The sequence below is a fragment of the Rhodamnia argentea genome, chromosome 2 (assembly GCF_020921035.1).
Source record: "Rhodamnia argentea isolate NSW1041297 chromosome 2, ASM2092103v1, whole genome shotgun sequence".
In the NCBI taxonomy this organism is placed as follows: domain Eukaryota; kingdom Viridiplantae; phylum Streptophyta; class Magnoliopsida; order Myrtales; family Myrtaceae; genus Rhodamnia; species Rhodamnia argentea.
In genome coordinates, this window is record NC_063151.1 from 29,326,170 (window position 1) to 29,352,868 (window position 26,699).

The following is a 26,699-nucleotide window of genomic DNA, read 5'->3' on the forward strand; positions in this document are numbered from 1 at the left end:
TTAAGACTTCTAACGTAGCTGTCCTTTTTTCGCGTAACATAACGCTACTCAAAGTAAGCAATTTTTACAAATGTACTTGACCCGTCTTCTAACAGTTTCGTTGAAGTATTTTGGAAGCACTGAATAAGAGGGACGATCCTCTTATTGGACGTTTCACTGTAAGGGCCGAAAGTTGGCTGAAAGGGAAAGGTAACGTATTATATGTAACTGCGCATAATAAAGTGGCACATATTTTTTAGCTTGATTTGGATTGGACGAGCAACAGTCCACTTTGGCTGCTCTCTCTCTCTCTCTCTCTCTCTCTCTCTCGTTCTTATCTTATGCACGGGACGTGGAGATCCACCAATTACTTCTCTGCATACGTCTCGATTCATGTCAAAAGAGTAGAGGATACCGACGAAAATCTTCCGTGATATTGAACTAAGTAAATGATATACTAAGCATATAAGAATTAAAAACGCTGAATTCCGACGCCCGAGTCGACAAGCAAGTCCAACCGGGCGGCCTGCATCCTCCTCTCGCTTGTCGTGCATCTCTGGATGTGTATGTGGGAACCCACAATGGTATCTTTTGGGATCAAGTTGCTCCTCTTTGGGACATAAATCCTTTTAAAGAAAAAATGATCTGGTGTGGATGAGTCCCGTTCTTTTGGAGGTCTCCGTCTCGTCTGATCGTCTCCGGTTTCCTAGTCCTTCAAAGAAAAGAAAAATTGCTGTTCAGCTTCCATCCGCTCACAGATACAGAGACACGAAAAAAGGGTAGTCGGAGATTTTCCATGGCGGCTTCAAAGCTCCAAGCTTTTTGGAACCACCCGGCGGGACCCAAAACCAGTTCGTATCCTGTTATTTTTCTCTGTCTTCTTCTCTCTGCATTGGCAATCGTTTCTTCTCGCGGACTATTTGTTTGAATTTTGTGCTGTCTTTGTGAAAACTTGCAAGCTAAGTGAGAAGATTGAGTGTGACTGGTGATCATCATTTGGTGCGAGGTATTGTATGTGGAGCCTTTGGAGTTTGTTGAATAGAGGTTTACATAGAATGACTTCAGGATACGATAGTGAATGGATTGATTGGTGATCATACCCGGTTTTCTGCGGGAAAATTTTCGATGACACACTCGTCAGACTATGACTAGGGTGATGATGATTATTGCAGATTACTAGTTTATAGCAATCTTCATTGTTTGTTGAATCAAATCTCAAAACTGGGTTCGCCATTAGTAGCTGGATATTTCTTGAGGGGGCTTAAAAAATTTGAGCTGTCTGAGCAAACGAAATTGCGAAATCGAAGCCATATATGCCGAGCAAACCCCATGAGCGAGAGGGAGAAAGTGGAAGAAAAAGGCAACTGAAATCGGGCCTCCAAGGGGGTGCCCTAGTTGATAGAAATCTCCCAGTATATGGTATGATGCCTATATCGAGTTACACTGCGAGCTTAGGCACAAATCCTTTTCAAGTTTTGTTGTCGCTTTCCGTTGCACTTATTTCTCCTCTACTGTACTTAAAAGTCATTTTTTTTCGTCTCTCAACAAGGGGAAGGCTGCGTGTGTTAAAGTTTGCACGCTGACAATTCACTGTAAGGGAAGATTAAATGCAAGTCATGATTTGCTTTTCACAAAATGAAACAGTGATTCCCCAATCCAGGAATTGCCGCCCTCATAATCAAATTGATCTGCCCTCGCCATTTGTTCTGTCTGCTGATTGACTGCTTATTCTTCAGCCATCCATTTGCATCATTATGCAGTGATATGTGTGATCAAGTTGATTGTTGTATGTTATGACCACCTTTTTAAAAACTGTCTTTAGTTCTCATTTTTCTGTACTGTTTCACCAATCCAGGAATTGCCCTCATAATCAAATTGATCTCGCCTCACCATTTGTTCTGTCTGCTGATTGCCTGCTTATTCTTCAGCCATCCATTTGCATCATTATGCAGTGATATGTGTGATCAAGTTGATTGTTGTATGTTATGACCATCGCAGTCCACTTCTGGGCCCCAACTTTCAAGTGGGTTATCAGCATAGCCAATGTCGCCGACTTCTCGAAACCACCTGAAAACATTTCTTACCCTCAGCAATGTGGTTTGCACCTTCCACAATCCCAAGTTTCACTTTTTTGGTTGATGTATTCTACTTATTGTTCAGAAAGTTTCCGATTTGGATATATCGGTGGGGTGAGATAACTGGGTTGTCTCTGTTTGTTGATTTGCAGTTGTCGCTTGCACTGGAGTTATTTGGTCACGCTACAGCTTGGTGATTAAGCCGGTACGGTTTAATTACAGTGTCAATACATTGGGAGACTTCTAAAAATTCTAAGAGAAGCATATAGACCATAGAGTATGATTACTCCATCTGATTGATTGCCTGTTCTAGTGCAAAACATGACCGATATTTTAAGAGTTAATCTATTATAATCCATTCCTGCCGCACAAGAAGGATTCTTCCACTGTCTCTTAAATTACTATCTTGTGTTGTCTGAGGTTGTCTGCACACCTAATCATGGTCCATTCAAGCTTCTGGTGGAAATTTTGGTAATTTCGTGGGGATTGATGATACAAATTTGCATTCGTCTCGATTTTTACTTTGTGGAAGCATGATGCTGGAGAAAACTTGGTCAGGATTACTTGTTTGATGGTGATAAACTTCATGCATCAAGTTCTTCGAGAACAGTGAATGAACCAGATGAATTTATCCAGCAAAAACAAAAAAGAAAATATTTGATTGTCCTTGCTATTATGCTATCACGATTGTATGCTGAAGAATCAACATTTTCATATTCTAATCGTGTGTTCATGTCAATGTTTGCCATTTTCTGACATCTTCCCCTGTCCTAAATTAATCAGGGCTCTGCCATTAACAAGATAGCAATATTGCCTCCTCCTTCGACCAAACAGAGAAAAAAAAACATTGCCTCCCCTTGCCTGGAAGGATTACATTGGATTTTGTAAAGCTGATTACATGTTTCATAATATGCAGAGAAACTTGAATCTTTTCTGTGTGAACATGGCGATGGGTGGGACCGGGATCTATCAACTGTCTCGGAAATATCTGTGAGTTGAATATTTCTTACTAAAGTATAAGATCAGTTCAGCATAGTCCAGGGAAGATAGGATGTCCCTAATCTTCAAATGAACTTCCTTGCAAAATGACTACTTGAAGGCTTCTTCATGCAAGGCATGTTGTACTTGTTCTCAGTTTGTCATCTAATTGCCTTCCATTCACAGTCGCTGGTATAGAGACTCTCCAACTCAATCCTCTGCTCAACTTACATAGAACCACAACAGCAATACCTGCTGACCTATCCGAAAGGCTAATTCCTACTTTGATAAAATCTCAGTTGAATTCGCTTGTCAAACGGGAAATCAAGGTTGATATGTTTTATGATAGTTTCGATGGGTTTTATAGACCATCTTATGCTTTTCAGGCATGATCGGGCTTCCGAAACAGAGGAGGCCGCGGCCATGGCTGTGGCTAAGGAATGATGCAGGTTCAGGATCTTGGCATACTCTTCTTCGTTCGGACGGGGAAGGTTGGCTCTTGTTTGACGTCGGAGGCGACAAATGTATGATGAATTGATGATTTAGGTTGATGGACCATTCATTCTGGAATACTATGTTTAAGAATGAAAACAATAATTTACAGCTGCTGTTTAACCGTGTTCTGTATTTCCAACATGTTCCAGTTTAATTGTTGGATGTGGCAATGGCTTTCGAGTCTTAACATACCACACACGTCCTGACAAACATGATCCCCTCAACTCCATCTAAGTTCCGACGACCATTCAATAACGTTTTTTTAGGTGAAAGATGGCGTTCGACCACACTTGATTGAGCATCTGCCTCAACTGCTATGTTCCTAAACCATCTGTCGTGCAAATGATTTTTGTTATTCTATTGCGATACTTTCTGGTTTTTCGTGGTTAATCGCGACATACTATGCATCAGTTAAACCGTTCTTTTATTTTCTTTCCGTTTTCCCGGTAATTTGTCAAATTTTTCCAGTTCATTCCTAACTAGCAAAAGTGTACACTTATTACGTGTATGTAAGTAATTTGACATTTTTAGACCAAAAAAAGGTAATTTGACATTTAAAAGAGAACAAAATAAAATTTATAAATGGGTTAATACCACAAAAAACCTAAACCTGTATATCTGTGATAAATTTATCTCAAACTATTTTTTCGACCACAAAGAATCCCAAACTAGTACAACAAATTTAACTCAAACCGATGCACCTGTAACAAATTTACCCTCCTTTAATTTTTGTTAAATTTAACAATTAAATTGCTGAATTTGATGCCACGTGATAGTTCATAGGTGTACCGGTTCGAGCTTTTACCCTCTCGTTTGTCATAGGTATACTAATTTTGGATTTTTCATTATATTAACCCAATTTAACAAAGAGTAAATTTGTCATAAGTGTATCAATTTGAGATTTTTCATGGTAAAAAAAATTAGTTTAGGATAAATTTGTCATAAGTATACCAGTTTATGATTTTTCGTGGTAAAAAAAATAGTTTGGGGTAAATTTGTCACAGATGTACCGGTTTGGAGTTTTTCGTGATAAAAAAAATAGTCCGGGACAAATTTATCATAGGTGTGCCGGTTTGGAGTTTTCCGTGGTATTAACCCTTTATAAACTTATGCATGTTTCCACTAACAGAACATTAATGAAATAAACTAATAAGATATTTTTTGCCAAAAAAAAAAAAACGGATTGTAACTCTTAAGAGAATGGGATTTTTCTTGATGGATAATCTCATCCCAATGTAGTTAGGATTTTTATATTTCTACTATTTAAGATTTGAATTCCATAATATTAAAGACCTCGATTTTAACAAAGATTATAACAATTAATTGGTAAATTCACTTTTCGAACTATGCCATTTAACGCTTTTACGGTTTCAATAAGGGATATGTTCACCACAAGTCTTAAAACTTGTCATTTTTGCGCGATTGAGTCCTAAAACTTGCAAAAAATTCAATCGAATCCTAAAATTTGTCCGATTGTTTAAATGGAGTCCTTCCTGTTAACACCGTTAAATTTTGTAACAGAAAATGCTGACTTGGCACATTTCTCTCTCCCGCTTGGCAAATTCACTCTACCCACTTACTCACATCAGCAAAACTACATAGTATTGAGTGGCGGTTTTTTTTTTTTATGTGCAAACCTGAAAAAGCCTCGGATCTGATCGTCTCTCTCTCAAAACACTAAGCCAAAAGGTCATCCACCCCTCCGAAGATCTAGGGTCCTGCGGAAGCATCTCGGCCGCAGATCGAGCGTTGACGACAACGATGGTAAGGGTCTCCAATCATCTACCCTCTTCCCCTTGTCCATACATTTGAACTCAGAAGCCCCAAATCAAGCCAAAGTTGATTTCGACCTTAATCGCATGTGCGAGCAACCCTAGCAACCTTGAATCTGACGTCCCGAGCTCGATTTTGACCTTAATTGCGCATGCGAGCAACCCTAGCGACTTCAATCCAACTTCTTGAGCTCGACTTCAACCTCAATCGCGCGTGCGAGCACCCTCGCCTCGGTGGTCTTCTTCCTCACTTGGCTTCTCCTTCAAATGGACAATGGCCTTCTTCCTCACTCGACCTTCTTCCTCACTCGACCTTCTCGCTTTAGTGTTCTTCGAGAGAGGGGCTTTAGGGTTCGGACGTGCTATCGCTTTGGCTTGGGGAGAGAAAAAGAAAGAGGTATCTCATACGACGTCGTTTGGCTGATGTGGTTAATGTTGAACAATTAAATTTGACATGTAGGAGAGAGAAACAACTAAAAAATGTCATGTCAATAATTTTCGTTTGTCATGTTAGCCTGAGATAACGGTGTTAACGGAAAGGACTCAATTTAAACAATCGGACGGGTTTTAGGACTTGATTGAATTTTTTACTAATTTTAGGACTCAATCACACAAAGATGACAAGTTTTAAGACTTGTGGTCAACATATCCCGTTTCAATAACCTTAACATTTGAGAGGAAACTCAAAAATAGTTTCCTGTTTCCCAATTCATATTTGTCAGACCTGAAAATTCACTCTCTCGTAATCCCACCACAAGGGCAATATCGTCCAGAAACAATATGCCCTAAAACCCTTCCTGTCCCCTTCGGCTTCCTTCCTTCGAAGCTCGGTCGGTGCGTAAAAACCTTGGAAATCTCTTTCCCGGCCGCCATTCTCGATCCATCGGTCGTTCAGACTCTTCCTTTCTCATTTTCTCATCTGGTTTTTCACTGTCTTCTTCGCTCATGTTGGTGTCTAGGGTTTTTTCTCGCGCTTCGAGGGGCGCGAGTCGAAGCGCCTTGCTCCTTTCACCCTCGCTGAACAAACCCTTGCCCGTTCTCTCCAATCAAATTGATGCGTTTTTGCACGAAACCTCTTGTAAGGTACTAAAAAACTGCGCTTTACATCTACTACGAGCATGTCGAGTTGAGGTTTAAACTTTGTGTGCGTTGTCCTTGAGGATGAACTCGGCTTTGGTGATCAGTTATCGGGTCTATTGATTACTTTTACGAATTTCCGCGGAGGCGTTTGCATTACGTATCTGTCAATTTTGTATTTCTATACGAAGTGCTCGATAGGACTACTGAGTTGTGTCTACTTGTCTAAATTGAAGCGGCGCAATTGTCTACCCGCCGAGCATTTGTGCTTTTTGAGGAGTCTAGGGTGAGATTAATATTGCTTGCTGGCATTCAGCTAGCTTGGAGTTGATTCTCTTTGTCTATGGGGCCTATTTTGAGATTGAAGTACTATGGAGCTTGGCATACATGTATTATCTCTGTGTTTCATTGGGTTACTTTTTGCAGGCTCTCGTGTTAAATCATTCAACATTTAGTTCTTCATTGCTTCGACGGTTTGGAATTTCTTCCTCTGCATCACCTGAACCTAGCGAAAAGGATCAGGGGAGCACCACAGAAAAGAACAGTGCATCCCCCGATGCACCTAAAGCGGGTGAGAATGCTAAAGGGTCTAATCAAGGGGAGGGTACCACTTCTGGAGAAACTAAAGTGCCCAACCAGGCAGAAAATTCAGGTTCAACTTTTGAATTCGAGCATCATGTCTGAAACTATCAGACATTGAGATAATGGCACCAAAGAAGTTGGGTTTCTCGATGCAGGTTTGGAGGGAGACGAGGAGCTCTCTATGGACGACTTGGTGAAGCTTGTGTCAGAAAAGGAAGAACTGTTGAAGTTGAAACATAAACAGATAGAGGAAATGCAAGATAAAGTTCTTCGAACCTATGCGGAAATGGAGAATGTCATGGACAGAACTAGGCGAGAAGCAGAGAATGCAAAGAAATATGCCATACAGGTGTGTCATCTATACAGTTCCTCCCCCTTTTTGGATAGCTGGTCCTGCTTTCATGTTCTTATGGAGCTGTCCTATGGAATAGTTGCTTTTGTGATTGCTACAGTTCGTCATAAATGGTTACTTAAATATTTACTGCAGAGTTTTGCGAAAAGCTTGCTGGATGTTGCAGACAATTTGGGTAGAGCTTCTTCAGTTGTCAAGGAAAGTTTCGCGAAAATTGATACTTCAAAAGATACTTCTGGAGCTGTTCCGCTTTTGAAAACCCTTCTGGAAGGTGTTGAAATGACTGAGAAGCAGCTTTTGGAGGTAGTTTTTCCCCCTTTACCAGAGTTTTACTTCATATCCTTGTCTTCTTAGTATAAAGTTGATAATTTTGAAGCTCAGACTGCACTGTTAACGGTGAGAAAAGAGCCTGTGAAGTACGTGGGTGGTCTTCCTCATCATATGATATAAGCTTCCACTTGTGTGAATTGGTCCCCAGAGTTGTTTAGAGATGGTGGTGGTATCCTTTGAATTCAATTCTGGATAATAGTTGCGGAAGTTATATAACTGAGCATAGGAATACTATGGTGAAATTAATTCAGTGAGGGAACTTTTTTTTTTCCCCTTTAATTCGTTTTGGTCAGTAGTGGAAGAACCCTGTGGTGTTGTACTTTTGCACCAAAGGTAAGGATAATTGAGTGGAAAGATCTTGAGTTGTTTTCACTTTTATGAAAAGAATATATATGTTGGTTTTCTAAAAATTCGTTGGAGTGCCTTGGAGAAAAAATTAGCCATTCCTTCCATTTTACCAAGAAAAAAAGATGTTCTAAAGTTGCTTAGTGTATGCCACAAATGAAAGTTGTTTAAGGTGTTGTCACTTGCTGTTGTCTGGAACGTGCGAACGTGGCTTTGACAGAAGTACTTCCTGTACCATGTTTCAAGTTTTCAAGCTATATTATTTCATCTTTTATGTCTGTGCTTTTCCTATGAGGACTTGGTATTTCCCTATTGATCTGTTTTAAATCTTTTGAAATCGTTTCTTCTCATAGCAATGCACAGGTTGCTTACAACTATGTACAAAAACTTTAATAGTCAAGTGGCTTCAGAATTGATCGATTTGCGGTGCCTTCTTAAGTTCTTTGTCTATTGAATTCGTACAGTTGGATTCCATGATTGCTGCTGCTTCTGAGATGTCTAACAGCTTTCCTGTTCCATTACTTTCAGGTGTTCAAAAAATTTGGGATTGAGAAATATGATCCTGTCAATGAACCTTTTGATCCACATAGGCACAATGCAGTATTCCAAATGCAAGATGGTTCTAAACCTCCAGGCACAGTTGCTGTTGTTCTGAAGGTAACTGTGGTTTAATTTGTCCTTTATATTAGTATTATTTATAGGTTGTTGGAACTTCTATTCCCTTCTTATTCTTGGCAGTGTGCCTTGGGTGGATCTGTTGTTCTGATGATATAGGTCTATTTGCGAATATCTTGCTTGTTTAGTATTTTGGTATATTTAGGTCTTGGCAGCTTCAGTAATAACTCTTTTTCAACTTGATAGCACAATTGGAGAAGTAATTTTAAAAGCTTTCTGGATTTGTGAATTTCAGTTGCTCTAAGAGGGATGAGTCTCTTGATGTAGTGTATCCTGATGCAATGTCCGGTAGAAATTGCTAGTTTTAGTATAGTTGAGTCAATTAGGACATGGATGGTGGCATTTGGGCAAGCAAGTTCACTTCGTCTATGTCCTTTGGGAGCATTTTGGGTCTAGACGAAAAAATCTTCAATCATTAAGCTAGAGTTTATTTCGTTTCCATGACAGTACTTAGTAAGATGGAGAAGCTGAATGTATTCTCCATCAATCTTCTTTGAGTGCGTAATAAAGGGCTAGTGTTTATTTTGTTGCTGCAGCCGGGGTACATGCTATATGAGCGAGTTCTTCGTCCTGCCGAGGTTGGCGTAACTCAAGCAGCGGAAAACGACACCCCAGGAGAATAATCCAAACTGCGAAAGACTCTCAAGCACAGAGTTGGCTGGGTTGTGGAATCCGAAGCCCGACTCCAACTGCAATGGCTGTGAACTCGCATCTTCATCTTAAAGAGGTATTGTTCTGGTTTGGAAATTTTGGATCCGGTAGAGGGGGAAAAAAGTATAGCAGTTTTCACACTGGCTGTCGATGAGATTTATCCGAGAAACTACGGATGGCTGGTGCTTTTATTTGCAATAGTTCCTGATCAATGACTAATAGTTATACATCCCGAACTTGTACATGTGTACATTGTATGGCATGGTTAGCATTGAACTTAAATTTGAGGAATTTTCAGTGCAAGAATTTCCGCTTCAGGCTTGATGCCCTGAAGGAAAAAAATTGCTGGAGCTGCTGAAGTTGACGTACCATTGATGCTAAGATGCATGTGAGTTGACTGTAGTTCAGTCTAAATGCCATATCTGAGCTGAATTCGATAAAGTTGGCTCTGTATTGCGTTAGGGGTTAAGAAAACGTTCGCTAGGTGTTTCCGATCTGATTGCGCCTATACTTGCAAATTGACTGTTGGAACTATTATTGGGAAACAGCATAAAAATGCTTGGCGGAGAATTACTGGCGCATGGTACGGAGAATTACTAGTGCACGATACGTATTTACAACAGTAATTTCTTTTTTGTGCACGGCGAATGCAAAATCACCGTGATCTAAGCTAGTCTTTATGATAAATGGAGTTGCCAAACTCATACCAGTGGCATTTTTCCGATTTCGTTTGTTTTACGAAAAATAAATTATTTAAAAAATATTATTTTTTAATTAATCACTTAGTTAATTAAAAGTGTTAAAATATTTTTGTTTATTTTTTTTTAAACAAGAAAAACGATTATTTTTAAGAAAATATTTATTAAACTATTCGTTTATGGAGAAATAAATTAAATCTAATTTTTTCTGTTCTTAACTTCCAATCGAGAAATTTCCACCTCTTCGAATAGCGGGGTGTGTATAGCAGTACTTTTACTTTAGAAATCAACTTATGCTCTTGAGGGAGAGTTGATTTTCTTTACTTCTTCTTTAAGGGCGCATATAGTAAGACTTCTTTACTAGAAATCAACTTCTGATCGGAAGTTGATTTCTCTACTTCTTCTAAAAAGTAGAAGTTGATTTTTCTACTTCTAATCGGATAAATTCATTTGATAACGGTTGAAATTTTCTACTTTTGAAATATTGTTAACAAAATCTTCGGCGGCCGGCGGAGGTGGGCCGGCGGAGGTCGGTGTGGTTGAAAAAGTGATTCTAAAGCGGAGAAGTAAAAAATTTTTACTTCTTAAAGTTGGCCAAAAACCTTGCCAAAAGTTAAAAATCCTACTATAAGTTAATTTTTTTACCAAGCGGATTTCTACTTTGGCAAGGTTTTTATCAAATGGATTTCCTTGCCGGATTAACTTCTGGCGGAGAAATCCAGAAGCGGAAGTGTTATCATGTAGTTCCTAAATGGCTTCAAAATTATTTTTGAAGCAAAAAAATATTTCAGAAATAAAAAAAATGAAGTTGCGTAAGTAAACGAATTTCTGACAGAAATTAAATTTCCCTTTAAAATCACATTTGAAGCAGAAATTCTGCTCGAAAAATATTGTTATGTGCGCCCAAGCAATAAGTTTGACAATGGGCCAACCAAAAGATTTATCACGGTTGTGCCGTGGAATTACTACCTCTACCCAGGGGTGTGCTCGGCCCGTGCTAGCCCAAAACTAAACAGTGCCAAGCTCGACTTGGCCCGAACCCTCTTCGGGCCGAATTGGGTTGATTTCTTTCTTTTTCTTTTTATTTTTTTAAATCAAAATCACTTGACATGTTCGTCGAATGAAAGAATATAAAAAATAAAAATAAGATAAATTCAAAAGAAAATATGAGTGAAAAAAAAATCGGAACCGGGCTGGCCCAATCCTAATAGTACCAAGGCGGCCGAAAAGCCCGAAAATTGAGGTGAATTTTTGAGCCGAGCCGAATCGGATTGGGCCGGCGCGAACTTTTTTGACACCCGTACCTCTGCCAACGCGCTTGGATATTTACCGTGAGCGGTGTAGAAAAACTCTCCCGCGAAAATTTAGAAAATGAATTAAAAAAAAATGCAAGATCATTTTCCCGGTTTCTCGCAGTGTTTTCCCGATAATATATCTGTTTGATTATCCCCCTGGCGAAACTTCAAAAGCGGCTCTCCTATCTCCAGCGTCTCCTCCTCCATAGTTGGAGAAGCTTCTTCGTAAATGGAGCTCTGCATCAGCTCCACATCACTCCTCAATCCCAATCGCTCTCTTTCCCTCGACTCCATCTTCTGCAAGGCCTCGACCTCACTCGCGACCTCATCTCTTCGATTCCAGCGCACGACCTTCGGTCCTCGGAAACTTTCTTCTCCTCCTCCGCGAATCCACCTGCTTCGACGGCCTCTCTCGTCGTCTCCTTCGAACGGCCGTCGTTTCGGGGTGTCCGCGTCTTCCGTCGCCGTCGCCGCCGAGAAGGACCGGCTGCCGGCGGATATCGAGGTCACGGAGGTCGAGGAACCTAACAGCAGAGTGAGTCTTCGCCCTCTGATGTGTTCTATTGCGGCCTTTGATCCTCCGACTTTGACTAAGCTGGACAGTTGTGATGTCGTTAGTTTTATAATGCGTGGACGCTTTGCGATGACATTTGTCCACGGTTGTTGCTGAAATTGAAAGTATAACCTGTATTCGTTTGGTGATTGCGCGCTCACGGAACGGGAACTGATGACATCTTTGAAATCCCTATGTTCATCAGAATGCGTCTGTTTCTAGTGGTGGAAATTGAGGAAACACCGCCAGTACTCTGTTTTCTTCGGTGTGCTTTCTAAGTTTGAAAAGTCGCCTTGCATTACACTAACTATGAGCTTGAAACTTTTCTGTGGGAAAGTCTGTTATGAGAATTGAAATAGAGCTGTTTTAACCCTCTCTCTCTCTCTCTTTGAAGCAGTGAGAATCATGGAAAAGCACTGATAAAGAACTACTTACTTTTTGTCCTCTGCAGGTGAGATTAAGTGTAGAAGTTCCACCTGTGGTATGCGAAGATTGTTACAGAGGGGTTATCAAGGAGTTCACGAAGCAAGCTAAGGTCAAATGCATATCTGCTTTACTGGGAGCAGTTTGATGCATTTTAAGCTGTTGGTCTTGTGCATAACTAATTTGGTTATGCTTCTTCTTTCTTATAATTTAGCAGAGAGTACATTGTGGAATACGGGAATGTGTTATTGTATTCTGAATACATTGACTTTTGTGCCTCAGAGAAAAGAATCTTCAGAGACCATTGAAATTTGCAATCACTTGCATGTGACAATTATTAAATAGGAGCTAATGTGGACAAACCTTACTTCAGTTCTTCATTTTGACTTTCAAGTCTGAATGCTATGTATCCTGCTTCATGCCTAGAGTATTTACACCCTTTTTCAAGGCAATTGTCGCCTAGAATGAACATTAGTAATGCATTCATCTCCTCTTCTTTTGAAACCAGATTCCTGGCTTTCGTCCTGGAAAGAATGTCCCAGAGAGCATTCTCTTAAGTTACGTAGGGAAGCAAAATGTTCAAAAGGCTACCGTTGAGTCTATACTGAAGAGGACACTTCCCCATGCCATGTCTTCGGTATGTTAGAGTAACTTTCACTCCTTTATGTTTTGATGATTTTCAACGAAAGAATAACTTGTTGATGGTTTATTGGGATCAAATTTCCTGAAAGTTCCATCTAGTAAAATCCATCTTAAGATGCTTACACCTCTTGCCAGCTGCTTAGTGATGAGTTGCCATGCTCGGTAAAATGTGATTGATCCCTAAATTTAGGGCCTAAATGTTTTGACTTATGAAAAGTACTTACGACTCTCCCACCAAAAAAGAAGAAAAAAAGCTGTTAAATAATTTGCAAAGAGTATAAGTTAAAGTGTTACAAGTAAAGTCAGTCAAGCACACGGTTAACACTTTTTGGTGGCAGTAACAAATGTGATACCAATGAATTGGACATGTTGTCTTTGATTTGGAATATTTCACTGATATTCACATTTCAATTGGTGAGTTGTTCAAGAGAGAGCTCATTCTACATTTCAAAGGAAGAGATTTTATGAAATCTTACCTTGGAGTTGTTGAAGTGTGAATTGCTTTTTGAAATCTATAAAAAGGACATTGATGTGCTTCGAGAAAGAGGATATTGTCCAATGCTATTACCTATATTTGATTTTCTGTACCAAACAAGAGAGAATCCAAGACATCAGTTTGAGTTTGGTAGGCATCCATGTTAGAGCTTTTTCAGGCATGCATTTACTTGAACAGGTGTCAGGTAAAGCCCTGAAGGATTCAGTTCGCATTGTGACAAAGTTTTCTGAGATGGAGAATACTTATATTTCTCAGAGTTCCCTCAGGTTTGACACATGTCTCTTGAGTGTATAGATAGACAGCTTCGAATTCACAAGGACAGTTTTGTCTGTTGTCTGTGGATGCAATGTGTTGTATTAATTGCTTCCCTTACCTATAATCCAGATATGATGTTATTGTTGATGTGGCACCTGAAGTCAAGTGGATTCCTGAAGATGGATACAAAAGCTTGAAAATTGTTGTTGAAATAGATAGTGAAATAGATGCTCAGAGAGCTTGTCAACAAGAACTAAGACGGCGCCACAAATCATTAGGCACATTGAGGATTATAACTGACAGAGGACTCCAGGTTAGCAACATATAAGCCTCGACGTTGGCATTACGTGTTTTTTCCCTCCCTTAATATAGTACTTATTTCCTTTATCAAAACTTCAAAAAGCTTCACTTCAATAATCAATTAGAGAATTGTGGGATAGATAGTGACATACTGCACCTTCATAGTTTATACTCTGAGCAGATAGTGTACCTCAGATTTGTTTTATTGAGGCTCTGGCTGATTTGCAGATGCTAGGTACTAATTTTTAGATGTTTGATGTGTGTTGTCCCTATATACTCAGGATATAAAATTATGAACCATTATATTGTAGTAGGTTTCATAAACTTGGTTGCTTCTTATGTTCTTATTATCCTTGCTTTATCAGCTTTTATGTGAGTCTAGAATCTGCACTATTGATGCGCCTTATCCACAGATTGGGGATGTCGCTGTCTTGGATATATCAGCAACAACAGTCGATCAAGATGAATCCAACGTTAAAAATATTCCTTCTGCAGAAAGTAAAGGTTCGGCAATGTCCAGCGAAGACTTTGCAATTTCTATTTGTAGTGCACAACCAGCATTCTCATATTCAATTAGCAACAAAATTGCAGGGTTTCATTTTGACACTGAAGACGGTGACAAACTGCTACCTGGTTTCCTCGATTCAATAATCGGCATTCAGCGCAGTGAAACAAAGTCTTTCCCACTTTTCTTTCCTGATAACTGGAATCAAGAAAATCTACGTGGTGTTCATGCTCAATTTACAGTAAGTTCCTCTTTATTGTGGCGCTGGTTTCTTGTATATTTTGACACACACACACACTTCAAGAAATAATGCTCTAAAACAGATTTTTGAAAAATGCCAGTGTCTCTTCTTACAACTAAACTATCAGAGCCAGCTCTTTTATTTTTAATTCCTTTTCTTTTTGGCCAACAGTGCTGCAACCTTACTAGTCAAACTAATCCTAACTTAAATTACTGTTGAGCCTATCAAGGTTTAAAGCCCTATATTGATCATAGTACCCGCCCCCATAACCTACATATGGATGGATTCTTCTAAATTACTATTGAGCCTATCAAGGTTTAAAGCCCTATATTGATCATATTACCCACCCCCATGACCCACATATGGATGGATTCTTCTCAAGCTGGATTTGTTACTGGTTTTTCCTCTAAACCATGGTGTGCAAATTTTTTTGCCTGATCTATCTGATGCCATCTTTCAGTGTTGCTATATACTGGTCTCATTCATAATTAGGTAATACAATTTCTTCTTTGGGGAAGCTTCTGGTAAATCTCCAAAAGTAGGCTATATGAGTGTTCGTCATGTCTTTTTATATTTATGTTTTACTTTTTACTCTTTTTTTAACTTTTAGAGTTTGAAATAATTTTTTAAAAAATAGCACCTCAAATTTTTTGAAAACATGCATATATTTAAAACTCAAAGTCACTGTAATTTTTGTAAATTTAATATGATATTTTTTGCACCAAATTTGAATGATTTTTTGTCTTTAGGCCAAACTAAACAAGTAATCCTGGAAACTATGCTGTCAAACTTTCCACTCAATTAAGTTGCCCGGATTCTGAAATACTAATCTGTGGACTCTTTCATATAAAATTAAAACCTTTCTTCAATGATTTTTTTCGAGGTTGAATGCAAGGAGCTTTTTTATAGAGACCTACCGGAGTTGGATGAGTCGCTTGCTGACAAGCTTCTTCCTGGATGCACCAGCCTGAAGCAGGTAAGATGCTCGTTGTTCGCTGTTCAGCGTATAGACTCTGACCTATATGATTCCCTTTAACAGAAGAAGAAAGATAATCTGTCCAAATCTGCAGGTCGAGGATTCAGTGTTGCAAAGATGCCTAGAAGTAGAGCAAACAGCTAAAGACCAAGCAACAGACAATGCAATACTTGACCAGCTTTCAAAGGTCCTTCTCTTGTTTTGTAATAGCTGATTAATATCCTCTATTTTGGATTTTATTGATCCTTTCTTCAATGCATGTGGCTTTTGCCTCGCGTTCCTCCCACTACAAATGTATTACCCTATATTATCATGACATGGTTCTCCCATGATGACTAGGATATTCAGTCGCGGAATTGGAGACATCTAGGCCTTATTCCCTAAATCCGAAATTTCTAAGAGAATTTTCCTGAATCTCAGGATACCCCTAAATATATTAGCATAGTGCAATAGGTTGTTTAACTTCCTGAAGTGGGCTGTCAGAATGGTTTTGTTTAGAAAAGATGATCAAGCTTCAGTTCCCTTTTGCTAAGTTTAACATTCCACTTTTGTTCTTGCTTTCGCTGACTTTTAGATGGTAGAGATTGATATCCCCCAATCTTTATTTGAAGAACAAGGGAGGCAGCTCTATGGTGCCCAGCTTCTACAGATACAGGTCCATGGACACATTAATATGGCATGATTTTTCCTTGTTATGCAGCAAGCATATTGCGTGGAATGTTCTGTACTGTGTTACTGGCAGTGTCAGAAGTACTGGTTCTTAATTTTACCTTTAAGTGCAACTATTTTAGGCAAGCATTTGACTAACTCTAAATTTTTCTTTTTGCATGTCTCAACTCAGGCAAATATGAAGTTAAATGAACAGCAATTGGCTTCTCTTTCAAGTCCGAAGGCAGTAAACGAGTATTTGGAAAATCAGAAGGAAAATGTCACTCATGTCATAAAACAGAATTTGGCAGTTGGAGATATTTTTAGACGGGAAAATCTGCAGGTATATTTGGCTGATTTTGTTGTTTTGCCAATGCATTTTAACTGCTCTGCTTCATGGTGATTTTTACTGCCTATGAGGGTCTCTCAGCTTATTTTGGATCTTCTCCTCTTAAACCTCATTTGATTCAATATGGAAGCAGTAGTGGGCTCTTAATTGCTGTAGGCTTGTAGAAATATTATGACATTGGCTTTCATCTGTATTTGTGCTAGTTATGGTCTTAAGGTTTACTCACTTGGTGTCTTTTGGATTTGCTAAAGAAGCTCGGCCTATTATCATGGCAATTCCATTATTTACATGCTAAGTTTTAGCTTTCTTCCATCTTTTGCTCTTTATGGCCTCAGAAAACCTTTCTTTTCTTCTTTGTCTCGTGAATTTTCCCAGTTCTCCACTGAAGAACTTGTCAAGGAGGTTGAGAATTCAATTGCTGAATTTAAACGCCAGAAGCAGGAATATGATGAAGAGCGTGTGAGGGAACAGGTTTGTGTATTTGTCACTGTAATCTAAGTGCATAGCTGGTTCTTGTTGTAATTTTGTCCACAATACTTACATTGATGAATTGACATTTCTTAATTTTGTACAGGATGAGGTCAAAAGGAATGTTTGAGAATATATATAATCGCTGGCATTCTATGTGATGTCTATATATAGATAGTTAATTGCTGCATGAATACTTTTGGGTCAGATGCTTGAATCTAGTCACTTTTGCTTGTTTCCTCCGTGCAAACAATTTAGGTGTATCTCTGAATAGGAATGCCTGACCTCTCAACAATGCAGAACCGATCTTGATCCTTTGCTAACATGTGTTGTTTGATCTTATACTGTCTTCTCTTCTTACACTTGAATAATGCAGGTTCAGGAGATTCTAGAGGGCGCGAAGGTGCTTGAATGGTTGAGAGAACGAGCAGAAATTAATTACATAAAAAGGTGAGAAAGACAGAGCTCAAGTATGTAATTTTTCACTTTTCAAATTTTGAAACCTGCATTAGAGTTCAGCATCAGAATTTCACGACTGCCATCGTGCGGGCTGCAACAAGCTGCCGAAGTGCACTAAAACGAGAGTAGTAGCTATGAAGCTTGAAATGAATCGTGAGATGACTCTAATAAAAGAGCATGAATCATTTCAAAAGATTGTTAACGTAAGTGGAGACAAGGGGTGAGCCCTAGATCTAGAATGGTCGAGTGGTATCTGATGACATTTTGAATTATTAAATGGTGCACTCCTTTATAGCCAAAGAATGCTAAGGCGAAACCGTGGGGTCTTTATCCGAGTCCCGACACTGCGAAAGATAAAGTGGACACTTAAAAATATATATCATATGTAATATGTACTTTTGTATTTATATTTCTTTTTGCAATTAGACAAATGCATGTGGGGGATTTTGGCGGATTCAGGGCAACCAATGCAGTCAGTCGAACCCACATGAAGCGAGAGCTGCAGATGATGTTTCCATCGTCTGAGTTCTGAGTATTCAAACGAGGGTCCACCCTCCTCTTATCGCAAGAGCAAAAGTATCAGAAGCCCCTGCCCAATTTATTTCTTTTTTCAAGGAACAAAAGTATTGGTCGATCTTATTTTTGTTCTTTGGTTTTGAGAGAAATAGAGAGAAGGAAGGTTGAGGGTAAGGTACGGTCTTCAAATGGAAGACACAGGGATGGGTTGCTCCTTTTCGAGAGGGAAAAGATCCACAAAATTCTGAAAGGGCCGGCGAGATCTGTTGTCGGATCCACCTATACCTGAGCAAAAACTATATGGACACACCCACTCCGAAAAGGTCTGAGACTATTTAGTGCCATCTCCTCCGTCATTAGTTAAGAAGAAAAATTGCTATTGGGCCTACCGAATCGGATCGCGAGTGAAATCAGCCGCACCTAATCCATGGGTCTATACTTCCTGGACTCATGTGCTGATGCCCCTTCTTCTGGAAACACGATGCGTTTGGTCGTCCGTATAAAACTCGAGATAGGGTATGTTTTATCCTATCCCGTGTTTGGTAGGTGTCCCGGATAGTATAATGTCGGATATAGGAGGGATATAATCCGGATAAAAAAATCCTAGGGGAGGGGGTAGGATAAGGTCGGATAGGATTTCTCTTATCCGTCATATAAAAGTTAATTTTCTTGCCTCATTTGTTTCTATTTTCATTTTATTTTATTTTTTTGCAAAGAGGTTTGAAAATCTAATAAAATGTGTATATTTTCAAGTTTATTTTTTGTGTATGAGAACATTATTTTTATAGTAATAAGATCGGAATATTTCATGAGCATCACGTAGGGCATATATGTCATTTATATTAATATACAGTTCTACCAAATGCAGGATAAGATAGGATATAAGAATATCCGATTTTAAATCCGTAGTTCACCAAATGATGAATAGGATATGGCCAAATCCCTAGATTTCTTATCCTATCCTATCCAATCCTATCATGATCAGAAATCCCGACGACCAAACGCAGACGAAGTGTCTTTTGCTAAAGAAAGTTATCGTACCAATGTCAAGTAGTGTAAACTCAAAGCCCAAAGAAATGAGATTAAGCAATGTGCTGAGCTCATTGACGAGATCTTGGACCCCCTGGACCCGAACGACGATTGGAACAAACAAAACCTGGGGAGGTGTGGGGAGTGTGAGGGCCCTCCTCTAAATGTAGCTACTTTACGTGCTGGTGGGTTCGTCGAGAAAGGGCCCCATCTGATTCTCGATGACGCCTGTAGCAATAAATAAATAAAAAAATCTCATCCTTCCATTACACTGCATGCAGATGCAGATACAGCTACAGCTGCGGCCTACTGCCACGTTGATATTATGACTTTTATCACGTTAATGCGTGGCTCGTATGCCTGTTGTACCCACCTCTTTCCACCACATTTCCCATTATGCCCTTACAGTTGGCCTGCTTTCTTTCTCGGGGTGAAAATCTAGGCGACAATAGTTTGATAGATGGCTACCTTATATCTACATATGGCGCATGATTCGCGAGACAGTGGTAAGTAGATGGGATTGGGTGAAGCACAGTACTTCGATTCAAGCTCGATGATCGTGGTAGGACGATATTTCTCGCTGATTCTCGCTTCTCTTTGGCCTAATAAAAATCAAGCCATCCAGGTCAGGTCTAGCAAATTTTCGAAGATTTATTGGTGTAGCTTCTTGCCTTCAGGAAGATCCAAAATGACCAGGGAACATAGCGTTTCTCAAACGACAAAAAAAAAAAACCACCAACGGGTCAAACCGATACAAACTCCAAGTCAACGAGCGCCCGAACCGGATGACCGGGTCGCCAAGTGTAGTGGAAACTGGAAACCAATGCAACTTCCTCACTCAGTGGCAGTGTCATCCTCGCAATTAATCGGAAAACGCGGGGCACATCTCTTGTGCAAAACCACTTTGATTTTTTTTTTTGGTCCAAAAACCACTTTGATTGATTGAGATATAATGAGACTAATATCCATTTTCATGTCCCCGCCCACTCTCCATCTCTCTCTCGTACGCACAAGTTGATGCTCCTCGAAACGCTTTAGATCTGATACCACCAACGCGAGGACGATCTGTGTAAGCATTGCTCCGCTGCACGATGAGCTTTTTTGATTGCTACGACGGTGTTTTGCTTTCGGTGCATTCTCCTTCTCTCTTCTTCGTGATCCTCCGACAAAATGCCGCAGTTTGCTGTGTCCGAGTGGTTGTGATGTTGAACCAGATGTTGTTATTCATTGACTGTAGCTCCAGTAGCCGGGGATTCAGGTTTGCGTGCTGTGGTGTGAATGCGTTGGCCGCGGCGGATTATCGAACACGAACAGTGTACTGGGTAGTTGAACTGGTGCTTGTGGAGTTGAGATCTCGTGGCTTTTGGTGCCGTCGGTTTCTGCACTGTTTCTGGATGGTGCAGTGCAGTCGCTTGACCGGTTGTGCCCCGAGTCTGAGTGAGGCTCTGTTATTTCTTTTCTTGGTTCGTGGGAATGTGGGAAGTACAAGAATGGAGGGAATCGAAAATGGGGAGAAAAGTCGAACTTGTTGATGAATTATCATATTGCTGATAAGTTTCTGTTCTGAGAACTGACCAACGAAAGAACTATCGAATTTTTAATCCCCATGGTCGGAGCTAGTTTCGAATATTCTTCGTTTTCTCTCTAGTGTATCATCTAATTTGCTTCCTGTCTGCTACTGTTTGGACTTGCAGTAGAGTTGGGGTTATCTTGTATCATATAGCAAGACACGATCACGTTAAAATCCCTGGAAATTACATCTTTCGAGATTATGATGGCACTTATTTTCGAACGTATCTCGAGTTTTTATCGATACTATTACAGAGCTTTTTAGGTGCTATAGCTGATCTGATGTTGTAAATTCATTGCTCGACCTTGGTCTAACACGCATTTGTATAAGTAAATAGCACAACGCAGATTGAGAAATGGTATTGATTCCTGCATTCATTCTGTGCTGCAGCTAGGTCCTGGTTGAAACCAAAATGGCAGCAACCGATGCTCATACCCCTCTTCTTGGGGAAATCACATGTGGTTCTCTATTGCAGAAGTTGCAGGTCCTCTAATATTCTCTGATATCTTTTAAAATTTTCATTCGTTCTCTTTCTGTTATGAGCGAATTAATTCTAATGGGATGAACATCATGTATTACTTTGCTGTTTTCTCCCTTGAACAAGCTAGTCGTACCCTTTTTTGGCAAACCTTGAATAAGCTTAGTTCATTTCATGAAACTGGAACAGGATATTTGGGATGAGGTCGGCGAGAGTGATGAGGAGCGTGATAAGAGGCTTCTTCAAATAGAGCAGGACTGCTTGGATGTGTATAAAAGGAAAGTGGAGCAGGCTGCAAATTCAAGGGCACAGCTTCTTAAGGCACTGTCAGATGCCAAAGTTGAGCTCGCCAGTCTTCTGTCAGCTCTTGGAGAGAAAAGTTCGGCTGGAATTGTGCGTACTCATGATTTACATTCATAGGCTTTGATTTTGTCCTTTTTCCCCCTTCCTCAGGTCAATTTGAATATGATTGTGAGAATATCACACTCCTCTTGGTGTTGTAGTTTTGATGTGTTATTCCCAAAGTAATGAGACTTTTGTTACATAATCTAGTTGGTATTGCAGCCAGGCAAGACTACAGGAACAATCAAGGAACAACTTGCAGCCATTGCTCCGGCACTTGAACTGCTGTGGAAGCAAAAAGAGGAAAGAATAAAGGAGTTCTCGGATGTACAGTCACAGATTCAAAATATATGTGGGGAAATTGCAGGAACTTTGACTATCAACGATCAAATGCCTGCAGTGGACGAGACTGATTTATCCCTGAAGAAATTAGATGAGTACCAATCCCATCTCCTAGAGCTTCAGAAGGAGAAGGTACAGCATGTACTCATCTCATTTTGATATGTCAGCCTATATGCACTCGGGTAGTCCTATCTGACTGCTTGTTTATGTGGCAGAGTGATAGGCTACACAAGGTGCTTGAATTTGTGAGCACAGTCCATGATCTCTGTGCCGTACTAGGGATGGACTTCGTCAGTACGGTTACTGAAGTTCATCCCAGCTTAAATGACTCAACTGGTGTGCAGTCCAAAAGCATTAGCAATGATACTTTATCCAGACTGGCTAAGAGAGTTGTAACGCTGGAGGAAGATAAGAAACAGAGGTTGCAGAAGGTAACTCAATTTAGTACAGTCACACAGTAGTTGATGTCAAGTTAGACTTCTACTTAAGTTGTTGAACCTGACTGATGCTGCATATCTTTCTTTGCGCTGCATTTATTCATCTGTGTGAATAAACATCAACATTGTGCTAGTTTCAATTTCTGAAAAATTATAGAGTAATCTTTTTTTTTTTCTGCAAGACGCGATCTGAGACAACTTTTTTCTTTTTTCTTGGTAAACAGATCTGAGAAATCTTGTTGCTTGGATCAACTCTAATTGCAGCACTAGTTAAGGGGTCCGGCCATTTAAGTCTTTAGTCTGTGGAGGCTGGCTTATGAGGAGTTTATGAGTTAAAAAAAGTCATACATAAATATAAGTTACCAATGACACGATTATGTTGTTGAGTAAGTCCTAGAGTGTTTCAGATTATGAGAAAAGACAAGGTAGAGAGAGCCACGATCCTCTCTGGTACTTTTGCATGTTCTTCAATGTCAAAGCATGTAATGACGTGTAAGAGCTCTTTGTCAGCTGTAGGTTTACCATCTGAATATCTTGCTTCTCTCTTCTTCCATTCTTTACTTTTTGTGTCATCCATTCCTACCATTGCAATCTAAGCATTGACGTGTGTTGTTACCGCAGCTTCAAGCACTAGCTTCCCAGCTAATTGATCTGTGGAATTTGATGGATACCACAGAAGAAGAAAGAGCCCTATTTGACCATGTTACCTGTAACATAGGAGCATCTGTCGATGAAGTAACAGTCCCAGGTGCTCTTGCTTTGGATCTTATCAAGCAGGTATAGTTTTTCCATTTCCTCGCAATAGGTATTCATAGTAAAGGGTGCTTTAATTGATTTCTTTCTTTCTTTTTCAATGTGAAGGCTGCGGTGGAAGTTGAAAGGCTCGATCAACTTAAATCCAGCAGGATGAAGGAACTCGCTTTTAAGAAACAAGCTGAGCTCGAGGATATATATGCTGGTGCTCATATAGAAGTAGATCCAGAGGCTGCCAGAGAAAGAATTATGGCGTTGATTGATTCTGGCAATGTTGAGCCTGCTGAGTTACTAGCTGACATGGATGATCAGATATCAAAAGCAAAAGAAGAAGCCATCAGCAGAAAAGAAATTCTGGACAAGGTTGAGAAGTGGATGTCTGCTTGTGAAGAAGAGAGTTGGCTTGAAGACTATAATCGGGTATTAATGATTAATGATTTAAATCTCTCTATCTCTGCTTGCTGGAACTGGTGCTCATGCAGCATCTTTGTTCATTGTGCTTGCAGCAGACGCAACTGTGGCACAGGTTGAATGCTGAGAATGCTGAAGCAATGTTTTACTTTGGGAAAATGACACAAATGGTTCCTGAATTTTAACACAAAGTGCAATGTGGCCCTTGAACTTTCAATTTGTTCAATGTGGTCCATGAACTTTAAATTTGTTTAATGTGGTCTCTAAACTTTTGATACATGTTCAGAGACCACATTAAACAAATTAAAAGTTCAAAAACCCCATTGGATATTAGGCTAAAGTTCATGGACTACATTACACGTTGGGCCAAGTTTAAGGCCCATTTTTGTAATTATTCCTTTTACCTTTATGATTTATTAGATAAAACCATGCTCAATTTAGCATCTATGATTAGGGTAGTCATAAGATTTGTCATTCTAGCCTTGTTACTTGCCAATTTGTTGTTGGAATGGACAAGAATTACAATTGCATCATCTCAAAAAATGGTTGATATGTCCTTCAAAAGTCCAATCTGCCACACTTGAGTACAAGAACAGATGGTCTTGAGCACAATAGTCACCTATCAAGACCACTGGCAAAAAATAACCCACTCACTAACACCAATATTAATTAAAGATAGTGAGTCTACCTGGGGAGATACTTATCCTTAGTTACCTCTTCAAATGTCGTAGTTAGTTAAAACAGATACTACCATTATTAAGTTGGGTAGGAATCTGCAGAATGATATTCTACTTGATACAATCCTTTAAGCATCTTGTCCGAGTTATTGCTGTGAGTTTCACTCATTTCATCACTCCTTCATTTACAGGATGATAACAGGTATAGTGCAAGTAGAGGTGCACACTTAAATCTCAAGCGCGCTGAGAAGGCCCGAGTTCTTGTCAGCAAAATTCCCGGTAGGTCATCAATTAAGTTGAACATTCTAGATCTTTTGATGACATATAGAAGTGACGATGATTGAAGGACCACTGACAGAGAATGCCTTTGAATGAAGAAGGGTGATGTTAGCTCATATGTTTAGTGTTGTCAGATCTGATTTATTTTATGATCCATCATTTACAGGGATGTCATGTGAGGGGTCGTCCTTTATTTTGTCACTCCATGCCATTGCAAAGTTTTGTCATGAACTCGATTAAGTTCTGGAGGGATGAACTGATGTTCTTCTGATTGCCAAGGCACTGTTAAGTCTGTCATTGCATAAAAGCGGTTTGCACTTCAGTTGATGTCAGTTGGAATTTGTTTTATATAGTAAAACAAATTCCAATTTAGTTACATATGATCACATAATATATCGCTTTGGAAACTACAGCAATGGTAGTACTCTTGGTTGATCGGCATTCTTGTCTTGTAGCCTTGGTTGACAGTTTGGTAGCGAAAACCCGTACCTGGGAGGAAGATCGTGGTATGTCATTCATGTATGACGGCGTTCCTCTTCTTGCCATGCTTGATGAATATGCTCTTCTGAGGCATGAAAGAGAAGAAGAGAAGCGAAGATTAAGAGTAAGTCCGTAGATAGTGGATGCGTGTAATATGGCAAATGACTTTTTTTCGGATCAGTTACAAGCAAGGTTTTGCTTGGCCTGTGTTTAATGCTTGCTATGCAAGAGTAGTGATTTTCATTCAACCTTTGTCTGCATATTCTGAACTTTACAGGATCAGAAGAAGTTCCAGGACCAGCAAAGTACAGAACAAGAAGCCATTTTTGGGTCAAGGTCCAGTCCGGCTAAATCGACCAGTGGAAAGAAGGTGGTCGGTGCACGTGGAAATGGAGGTACCAACGGAACTCCTGGCCGACGGCTCTCTCTTAATGCATCCCAAAATGGTGGCAGGTCCATCAACAAAGATGGGAAGAGGGATGACACAAGACCTGTTGCTCCAGTGAATTACGTAGCTGTATCGAAAGAAGAAGCCGCTTCCCATGTTTCCAGCACTGAACCAGTCCTAGTGTCTCCTTAACAATAGGTGTTCTGTAACTGCACTGCCGTTATCTGTATTTGCCGCTAAGATTTGTGTAGAGTTGCAAATTGAGTAGAGAAAATGAGAGGCTGTGTAATTTATGTAAGCGTTGAATTCGTGCTCAGATGCAGGAAAATTTCAGTGGACTGTGGAGAAAATAATATCGTAGTTGACTCCTGCCTTTCATGGATCAGCGGTGTCTGGAAGTATATGCATGATGGAAAGCTTACTGCGAGTGGCCGTGTGCTAAGATTCAACGGATTAGCAGATGATAGGTATCGGAACGATGACATTATGCGAGCAGTAGACCTGGAATTTCCCTTCTAAAATAAGGTGAGCATGTACAAACATCAGAGGAAATAATTACAAATGCAAGCTTTAAAACTTGTCAACTTTGCGCAATTAGATTATTTTAATAAAAAATTTGTGCATTTAAATCTTAAAACTTATCATTTAGAATTTGCAAGTTCATGCACTTTGAGTCCTTCCTTCCATCGATGGACCAAATTTACAAGTTTTATGACTTACAATGCTCAAAATGAAAATCTTAAGACTCTGAACAAAATCAACAAATTTTTAGGAGGTGCCCTATAATTATGCAGTATCAAACTGTGGAGGTATCTATTCTCCGTGGGTGCATACAAACCAAAACGATGGTTTGCACCTCCAAGTTAATGTTTATATGCAATGTTCATACCTCGAAGTTAATGCTTATATACATTATCTTAAGGCTCCAAGCTCCGTTTGTTTCTCGAAAAATGGATGATATGAAAGATATATTCTTAAAAAAAAAAAATAGTGACTTGTATCGCTTACGAAGATTGAACGAACAAAAAATATTTATATTTTTCATAAAATAATTAGAAATAAATTATTATTGGTGATTAAAATATTTTTATTAACTAGTTATTTCAAGCAATATAAGTGACTATTTTAAAAAAAAAATTCATATAATTTATTTTTTGTAAAATAAATGGAGCCTCTAAATCTCCATGCATTAGCTGCCTCACTGTTAGAATCCTACAAAAAAAAATCTAATTATTATTAACACATAATCTTGTTTCATCAGCCGAATTACACAACATTAAGTTATGTAAGACACTCGGTTTGCTGCAATAATGTCTTTGCAGGCTCATAATTATTTACCTTCGAGCGATTGGCCTCGTAGGAATGGAATGAGCTTGAG

General features: G+C 39.5%; 4 protein-coding genes across 6 annotated transcripts; all 4 read left to right on the forward strand.

The window, feature by feature from the left end:
- The first annotated feature begins 559 nt into the window (after positions 1 to 559).
- On the forward strand, positions 560 to 3,638 carry LOC115750855 (mitochondrial pyruvate carrier 4-like). Its single transcript, XM_030688491.2, has 5 exons — positions 560 to 830; positions 1,978 to 2,076; positions 2,207 to 2,259; positions 2,971 to 3,044; positions 3,419 to 3,638. Exons 1-5 carry the CDS (start codon positions 776 to 778, stop codon positions 3,474 to 3,476), a joined length of 339 nt encoding a protein of 112 aa, XP_030544351.1. The 5' UTR covers positions 560 to 775; the 3' UTR covers positions 3,477 to 3,638.
- On the forward strand, positions 1,551 to 25,676 carry LOC115750481 (65-kDa microtubule-associated protein 1-like). 2 transcript variants are annotated; one of them, XM_030687904.2, is made up of 11 exons: positions 1,551 to 1,556; positions 20,168 to 20,233; positions 21,125 to 21,218; positions 21,402 to 21,605; positions 21,765 to 22,028; positions 22,112 to 22,327; positions 22,955 to 23,110; positions 23,195 to 23,506; positions 24,366 to 24,453; positions 24,909 to 25,057; positions 25,211 to 25,676. In XM_030687904.2, exons 3-11 carry the CDS (start codon positions 21,147 to 21,149, stop codon positions 25,511 to 25,513), a joined length of 1,764 nt encoding a protein of 587 aa, XP_030543764.1. In that variant the 5' UTR covers positions 1,551 to 1,556; positions 20,168 to 20,233; positions 21,125 to 21,146; the 3' UTR covers positions 25,514 to 25,676. The 2 variants fall into 2 exon arrangements, with proteins under 2 accessions (XP_030543764.1, XP_030543852.1); XM_030687992.2 differs by having other exon boundaries at positions 21,777 to 22,028.
- On the forward strand, positions 6,105 to 9,659 carry LOC115750732 (grpE protein homolog 2, mitochondrial-like). 2 transcript variants are annotated; one of them, XM_030688300.2, is made up of 6 exons: positions 6,105 to 6,382; positions 6,803 to 7,033; positions 7,119 to 7,307; positions 7,446 to 7,613; positions 8,514 to 8,642; positions 9,197 to 9,659. In XM_030688300.2, exons 1-6 carry the CDS (start codon positions 6,245 to 6,247, stop codon positions 9,281 to 9,283), a joined length of 942 nt encoding a protein of 313 aa, XP_030544160.1. In that variant the 5' UTR covers positions 6,105 to 6,244; the 3' UTR covers positions 9,284 to 9,659. The 2 variants fall into 2 exon arrangements, with proteins under 2 accessions (XP_030544160.1, XP_030544224.1); XM_030688364.2 differs by having other exon boundaries at positions 6,106 to 6,382; positions 6,803 to 7,028; positions 7,114 to 7,307.
- Positions 11,424 to 18,026, forward strand: LOC115750598 (trigger factor-like protein TIG, Chloroplastic). Its single transcript, XM_030688111.2, has 13 exons — positions 11,424 to 11,839; positions 12,309 to 12,392; positions 12,789 to 12,917; positions 13,596 to 13,684; positions 13,803 to 13,986; positions 14,387 to 14,477; positions 14,565 to 14,719; positions 15,603 to 15,695; positions 15,790 to 15,882; positions 16,270 to 16,350; positions 16,537 to 16,686; positions 17,068 to 17,163; positions 17,537 to 18,026. The coding sequence occupies exons 1-13, from the start codon at positions 11,534 to 11,536 to the stop codon at positions 17,612 to 17,614; spliced, it is 1,629 nt and encodes a 542-aa protein (XP_030543971.2). The 5' UTR covers positions 11,424 to 11,533; the 3' UTR covers positions 17,615 to 18,026.
- Positions 25,677 to 26,699: the final 1,023 nt, after the last annotated feature.